Source organism: Excalfactoria chinensis, chromosome 21, assembly GCF_039878825.1.
Source record: "Excalfactoria chinensis isolate bCotChi1 chromosome 21, bCotChi1.hap2, whole genome shotgun sequence".
In the NCBI taxonomy this organism is placed as follows: domain Eukaryota; kingdom Metazoa; phylum Chordata; class Aves; order Galliformes; family Phasianidae; genus Excalfactoria; species Excalfactoria chinensis.
The window spans coordinates 269738-276996 of NC_092845.1; the positions used below are offsets into that span (position 1 = coordinate 269738).

The 7259-nt window shown below is 52.0% G+C and overlaps 2 protein-coding genes across 2 annotated transcripts; one reads left to right on the forward strand and one right to left on the reverse strand.

Annotated features, from left to right (window-relative positions):
* Window positions 1-276: 276 nt before the first annotated feature.
* Window positions 277-3911, reverse strand: CRYAB (crystallin alpha B). Its single transcript, XM_072355079.1, has 3 exons — window positions 3377-3911; window positions 1706-1828; window positions 277-603 (listed from the first exon to the last, which is right to left on the reverse strand). The coding sequence occupies exons 1-3, from the start codon at window positions 3572-3574 to the stop codon at window positions 400-402; spliced, it is 525 nt and encodes a 174-aa protein (XP_072211180.1). The 5' UTR covers window positions 3575-3911; the 3' UTR covers window positions 277-399.
* Window positions 3912-5306: 1395 nt separating this feature from the next.
* On the forward strand, window positions 5307-7193 carry HSPB2 (heat shock protein family B (small) member 2). The gene is made up of 2 exons (XM_072355063.1): window positions 5307-5437; window positions 6427-7193. The coding sequence occupies exons 1-2, from the start codon at window positions 5344-5346 to the stop codon at window positions 6873-6875; spliced, it is 543 nt and encodes a 180-aa protein (XP_072211164.1). The 5' UTR covers window positions 5307-5343; the 3' UTR covers window positions 6876-7193.
* Window positions 7194-7259: the final 66 nt, after the last annotated feature.

Here is a 7259-nt window from a genome sequence, read left to right on the forward strand (position 1 = left end):
TGGAGAAACTTTTCTATTGCTTGTGGAACACCCAGAAATCCTCAGAAAACACTGAAAGGCTCATGCAGTTAGATGTTTGCAAAACATTAGAGTAAATGAAGTTACACCAGTAAAGTATTTTTGAACACTGAGACAAGCTCTCCTGGGCACACCTGCCACTCAAGCTGTGAGCAAGAATGATGCCAGGTATGTTTCCCTACACAGCAAACTTACATGGCTTTCTTGAGCCAACACTTCCCTTGTCTCAGGTGCTCCAAACCAAAAAATACAGAGTGCTTATTCATGTTTTATTTGTTAGTAAATTTACTCAGCATAAATAAACAAGAGTGGCCACTGAGTACAGCTGGCAACTGATGGGAAGTGCTCTTGAATGGCCTTGGCATGACGTTATATAGCAGCCTACTTCCTCTGGGATCCTGCAATGGCAGGCTTCTCTTCACGGGTGATAGGAATACTGCGCTCAGGGACGTCGCTTTGTTTCCTCGGTGCGCTCACTGTCAGGACTCCATCCAGAGAGAGTGATGAGGTTATGGTCAGGGGATCCACTTCAGCTGGGATCCTGTATTTCCTGCTGAACTCCCTGGCAATAAAGCCATGCTCATCCTTCAAAAAGAGAAGAGAAGGAACAGCCCTGATTAGAAGTGTTCCCTCAGTTCCACCTAAACCGTGGGCCTTCAGCTTCAGAGAAAGCTTCAGCTCTCAAAAGAAAACTTTTCAGTAAGTTAAAAGAGTTTTTATTATGAGATTGCCTTTGTAAAAGTCTGAGAAGAGCTGAAGTGAGGGATTACCCTGCCCCTGCAGGTGGTGCAGGCACCCTTTGCAGGATGAGGCTTTCTCCTCCAGCTCTTGTGTCTGCCAGCTTCGTTTCACAGTGCTGTGCTGTCATGGCTGAGATGCAGGAGTTACAGCTACCTGCAGAACCAGCAGCTCCTCCTCCTGAAGGTCTCCAAGGCCCACAGAATACGCAGCTCCCCAGTGAGCTCATCTCAGCTCTAGCACTGGATTCATTTCTTAGCCAAAAAAAAACCAGCAAAAGCTATTTCGGAATTATAGGCTTCCAGTGTCTCTGAGTAGTGCTGCATTTGACTGACAGGCCTGGGCAGCCAGAAGCTTTTGGAGCTGATGGGTACAATGATACAGGTACTTTAGGATTTGTTTCCTTCTTGCAAGGGTAGGGGGATGGGCAATCCCTGTTATGTACAGCTTTGGACGTGGCTTTTGGCCTCTCTTTGACCACTTGCCACAGAACCAGCAAGCAGTGGGACTGCTGACAGCAGAGTACAACCTTTAAGGACTGTAAGTTGGTAAATGGGTATTTTTTCAAGAAGAGATAGCCTCTTGCTAATGGAACATGGCAATGCATTCATTCATTATGCGGTTTAATTATTACAGCTCATTGTTAACTTATTGAATGCTTCTCTGCATTCCTGTCCTCTTCCAGAAAGAGGGAGGCCCAGAAATGCTTACTTCAAAGTTGATTTTCCAGTTCAGTTCACAGTTCATGCAACACCAGCACTAAATCTCCACTTTGCTGCTGCCCAGTCTGGGATCAGCTGGGGGTTTGCATAGAGCATCTTCCATTAGGACTGGTTGATCAAAGACACTGGAAGTGTTCCAGAAGAGCACAGAAGAGGATTGTTCTGCAGCTTCCTTGTTTAACCATAGGTGAGGAAGCACACATTGGTTAACAGTGACACAGAAGTACCTGGCGCTCCTCGTGTTTCCCATGAATTTCTATCATGTCCCCAACCACCTTCACTTTTAACTCCTCGGGGGAGAAATGCTTCACATCAAGATTTACAGAAAATTTGTCCTTCTCCAGTCGCATCTGTAAAACAAGGAGACGACTTCAGGCAAAGGTTTCAGCTTCATCAGACTCTCAACATGCAGCAGGTCACGCTCACGCTGGGCTCTCCACACACACTGTCTGACCTCCTGCATTCAGTCCTGGGATACTCATCTGGCTCTTGCTAGCCTGTTCCATTCATGCCCACCACTTCAGCACATAAAACATGATGCTTTCCCTCAGGATAAACAGAGGTTAGATATTTTCTGGGAAATAAGAAAGAGACTTTCTCCATCTGAATTTGTTAAAACTGACTCCTATTTATTTTTTTCTGAGGTGTCTGGAGATTTCCAGTCTCTGCAGCTGGATTTTGCTAAGTCTTTCTGGAAAAAGAAACGGAGTGTGCAGCTGACTGCAGCTCATCTGTGTCACTTGCAGGCTTCCCCCTGCGTCGTCACTCTTTAAAAACAAAAATAGCGTGTCTGAGCTGAGCAGCACTACCAGCTCACCCCTCTTATCTGAGCAGCAGGGCTACTGCTGAAACTCTGAGTCACCTGCTGCTCATCTTGCATCCTTACCTTCCATTCTGCACTTTGTCATCTCCAGCAAATGCTGCTTTTTGCTGGCTCCTGAGGTTGAATTTGCATTTTCTGCCTGTCTTGGATAAGCCAGTGGGACATGGCAATGCAGGCTGGCTGTCTCTGCCTTCCTGCTGCAGTCACGGTCAGGGAACATGCGAGCCTCCTGCAGCTCTGTTTTGGGACATGGAGGCAGCTTCCATGCCAGTTCTAGCTTTCTGGTTATTGGTTTCCTCAGTTTTACCTGGAGGGCTTCCTGCTCCTTCTGCTAGATTATTGTGAAGATTTCTCCACTGAGAAAGTCAGATGTTGATGTTGTTACCTGTGGTGCTTATTATGGCTGCTTCAGCAGACGACCAGACCCAGGTGACTAAACCAAGGGAAACATTAAGCAAAGATTAAGAAAATACTTCCCTCTCACTCCACTGGCTTTGAGTAACTCTACAAGTTATTTGCAAATAGGCAGCTGACCTGCACACTGAGCAAGGTCATTTGAGCTGCATGTCTTAGCCCCCAAAGCAAGCAAATGGACATTTAAAGGTCCTCCCATCCCATATCTCTCTGAAAACACTGCTCTGCCTGGCCGAGATGCTTCAGCTTGGGCCATTCTACTCAGTATATGGGGGCTCCCATGCTGCCTGGCACGGGGTCCCACTGCCCCTCTGCTTCTCAGGAGGAAGCAGAATGTAAAATTTTTCAGGGCAGACAGAGAAATCAGGCTTCCTCCTTTCTCCTGCCAGCTTCTGCAGTCATTCACAGCACACACACAGCTCAGCTTGTCTCTGTGCCCATGGCTGTGGCAGTACTTGCTCTCAGTCACAAGTGATTAGCGGAGAGTGCAGAGGTCCTTACTTAACACCAAGGAGCAGAGGCAAGAACTCAGCACTCTTTTCCTCAGCCTTTTCCTATTAACTACCTACAAGCAGTGTCCCGGCTCTCCCGGGTCCCCAGCTCCAGACCCGTCAGGATGTGCACCTAGTGGTAACAAAAAACAGTAAGCAGGGAAGATTACCTCTGAGAGTCCCGTCTCCAGCCAACTGGGCATCCGAAAGAAGGGGGATCTCATCAGGAAGGGGCTGAGGCTGGGGGACGTAGGGAGCAGCTCTGACTCCTGCAGGTGCTCTCCAAATAGCTGGTCAAAGATACGGCTCGGTGTCAACCAAGAAAACAGAGGTCTGCGGATCAGGGGGTTGTGAATGGTGATATCCATCGGAGTGCGACAGAGGAGCCAAGCAAACAACTGCTGCGGTGCTGTGCCCAGCACAGGAGGCAGCTTTATACCCGTGCGGCTGGCGGGGCCTCTCCCCCCGAGGCCTCTCAAATAGTGGTGTCAGGGATTTTATTGTCCCAGTCCGGGACTGGTCCCTTCAGCAGTGCCCAGGAGCGTCCGGGGGTTTGAACAGACTGCTAAGGAGGAGGGGGAAGGGGAGAAGAAGGACACTAATGGGACAGCAAGAAGCCAAGCTGCCCAGCCACCCGCCCCACACCCCACGTGCTGTTTATCTGCTGAGTCCCAGGCAGGCTTGGCGGATGTTCCCAGCTGCTTTGGATGCCAGCAGGATCAATGCAGCTCCTATCTTTGGTTCACATGGAAAAGGACAAGGGACTGTTGTTCCCAGTGATGGCACCGAGGTTTCAGTTGCCCACTGCACCCACACGCCTAGGAAGGGCTCTGCCTTCCCTTAAAGTGAAGGAAGCCCCAGGACTTAATGGGAGGGCAACGTGGACCCCAAAGGGTCTGTGCTGAGGTACCCTGGTGTGAAGCTCTGCAACTTGGTGAGCACCATACCTGAGCACCTGCTGGTGTGCGCACACTAAGGATGGTTTCCACAGGGCATCAGCTGATACCTCTTGCCCTTTGCCTACTCGAGAAATCACTTTGCTGGAGAGGGCAAAAGAGCCCAGCACCCTGTGAGCAGAGATAAAGCAGGCACACAGCAGCCCTGCAGAGCTGCACCACTGCTTGCCTTCTCTGGGATGCAAACTGCCTTGACCTGCCTGCGCCCAGCAGCAGTCAGTTCAGATCATGAGGCTGGGTTCAGCCCAGCAGCTGTCTTTTAAGGACAAGAGTTCTGATTATCTGCTACTTAAATACAGACTTCTGGCTTAAGGGCACATGATTCTCACTGCTAGCACCACCAGTCCCCTGCAAAAGGGCCTGACCCTCTTCCTGTTCACTTGCCTGCAAGATTAGGGTGTAGAATTCACTCTGCAGAAGCCCCAGCCATAAATTTGTCCAGTTCCATATTGCATCAGCACTAGTGCACCTGCTCTCTCACACTGCAGAGACATGGAAATCTCTGGTTTCAAAGTACAGGGAGCTTAAATGGGTACTAACACCCAGTTCAGTAAAAGTGGATCTAGGCCAGTTTCAGACTCCAGTGAATGCACCACCTCCAGCACAGGCATTTCTCTGGTCCCCCTGAGCAGCACTGAAGCCCTGGCCAAGGCACAGCCTGGACAGCTGGCTCACAGTGGCACTGTTCTGGAGTGTCAGCACCAGGGTCTGCACCCTGCTCAGTGCCACTTAGAGGTCTGCAGCACCTTACCACTCCTAGGAACAAAAGAGTCCGCTTCTGGGGAAAACAGATCCCTTTCTGTGGGGTTGATATGAGCACGAAGCTCACAGCGATGACTTTGCATGACTGCACACAACCTGACCAAGCATTAGCCACCATTAGGCATAGCCCTGTCCCCTGCTGGGTTGGCAGTGGCAGTGCTGGGTTCCCAAGGTAGTGAGCCAGGGGGTGCAGATTGCACCCCGCCAGCAGTCAGAGCCTGCAGCTCTACAGGAATGCAATGAGGAGCTGCCCTCGTCACCCTGGCGAGGCGGCCCAGGGCCTGTGTGCACAGCTATTTTGGTCCGTCTTTTTATCACACACTCCTCCCTGTGGAATTCACCCAACTAAAACCTTGCAATCTGCAGCCTTCGCTCTCAGAGACAGTGAGCGCTTGGACAGGCCCATTCCTCAGCTTGCCATGGCCGCGCGGACGGTGCCCCACGCCTACCCCATGAGCTCAGAGTACGAGTTCGCCAACCCCAGCAAGATCTACGACCAGAACTTTGGAGAAGGTAAGCAGGGAGATGGGACCCCCAGCAGCTCTCTGTCTTCAGGTGCAGGGGGCTGATAGAGTCCCTCTGGGGAGGAGCTTCAGTAGCCAAGGAAGCCCAAGCATGGGATCTCAGGCAAAACCTGGAGGAAATAGCCAAGGCACAGTCAGGGACTCTCTGAGGAAGGTCCACCTCCTCCTTCCATGCCCAGTGCTGGCTCCTGTGTCCCTCCCCTGTGCCGCCAGTGGCCTGTTATTCATGCACATGCTCTGCAGCATGGAGCAAAGCACTGCTCCCTCATGCCCCCTGCCTCACACACACCTCACAGAGGCTGAGGCTGTGCAGGACATGTTCCAGTGCTCATCTCCTTTGCCAGTGGAGGCTACACCCTGCTCGTGGGAGAGGTGAGCCAGCAGCAGTCCCACTTTGCCCACAGTGGGACAGAAGGAGTTTAGAAAACTATTGCTGGGGAGGTGTGTGGGGGGGAGATTTTGTAGCCAGGGACCGTGGAGAAAAGCTGAGCTGGGGTGTTAAGCACAAAGCCCAGCAACGGCTGGCAGAGAGGAAGGAATGTGGGCAGCAGCAGAACCATTCAGCATCGGCACAACAGCGTGAAAAGGCAAAAAGATCCAAAGAAAGCCCTCCGGACAATGGCAAACAAAAGGCCTTTAGTTCTTCAGGGCGGTGTCTTCACCATCAGCATTTTCCATGCCCAGCCCCAGCCATGGGTTTTGCGTTGCTGAGCACCCAATGCACCCACCAGTCTCTCCCAGTCCACCCAGCAGATGCCCTAGCTGGATGTCAACCCTCAGCTTGCGGCAGATGGGCATCTGGCACTGAGTGTGCAATTTGGAGGAGCAAGGGTAGGAAATGGCAGAGTTTCTGTCCCACTGCAGAACTGATGCAGCAGCAAAATCAAGGTGTTTGCAGGACCCAGCCTCCCCACTCATCATCCTTCTCCACCCCTTTCCCTGGGAAACCTCACACTTCCCGCTGGGTCTTATTCCTAGGTGTGTCCCCATGCGAGATTTTAGCCCCTGCCCTGTACCATGGCTACTACATCAGGCCTCGGATCAACAAGCAGCTGGATCGAGGCACCTCGGAGGTCAGTCTCAATGACCACAAGTACCAGGTGTTCCTGGATGTCTGCCACTTCCTGCCCGATGAGCTGACAGTGCGCACTGTGGACAACCTGCTGGAGGTGGTGGGGCAGCACCCCCAGAGGGCTGACCGCCACGGCTTCATCTCCCGAGAGTTCACCAGGACCTATATCCTCCCGCTGGACGTCGACCCCTTGCTGATGAGAGCCACCCTGTCCCACGATGGCATTCTGAGCATCGTGGCACCCCGAACGGGAAAGGAGGTGAAGGCCAGGATCATCAAAGTGAAAATAATCCAGGAGCAGACAACGGGGCAGGAAGAACTGGCTGAGGAAGGAAAAGGGAGGGAAGAGTCCTAAAGGCCCCAAAGCTGGGCTTGAGCAGGGAAGGGGGGGAGGGCAGGGAGGGGAGTTACTGTGCCAGGCCCCTGTTCCTCACCATCAGCGTTTAGAAGGGCTGGGATACAGCTGTACATGTGCCAGACTTCTGCTTCTCAAGGCTGATGGTTGGAAGAAGGGGCTTGGAAATGAAAAAAGAGGGGGACTAAAATGTTCACAGGAGGGACTCTAATGCAAGTTTTTCTCCTGGGTGCCCATCGAGCACCATGCTCTTCTCTTGCCCCACATTGCAAGGGATGTTCTCACCCAATGCTCTGAGGCTCTGCACCTGCCCATGCGATCCCAGCACCTTGCTGGTGGCTGGCCTTTGTGGAGTTGCAATGCTGTTAAGTACCCACAGCTCTA

Coding starts and splice junctions, on each gene's coding strand:
- HSPB2 (XM_072355063.1), top strand. CDS start 5,344: ATGGCCGCGCGGACGGTGCCCCACGCCTACCCCATGAGCTCAGAGTAC. Junction 5,438..6,426: donor CGACCAGAACTTTGGAGAAG/GTAAGCAGGGAG, acceptor TCTTATTCCTAG/GTGTGTCCCCATGCGAGATT.
- CRYAB (XM_072355079.1), bottom strand. CDS start 3,574: ATGGATATCACCATTCACAACCCCCTGATCCGCAGACCTCTGTTTTCT. Junction 1,829..3,376: donor TGGAGACGGGACTCTCAGAG/GTAATCTTCCCT, acceptor CTTGTTTTACAG/ATGCGACTGGAGAAGGACAA. Junction 604..1,705: donor GGAAACACGAGGAGCGCCAG/GTACTTCTGTGT, acceptor CTCTTTTTGAAG/GATGAGCATGGCTTTATTGC.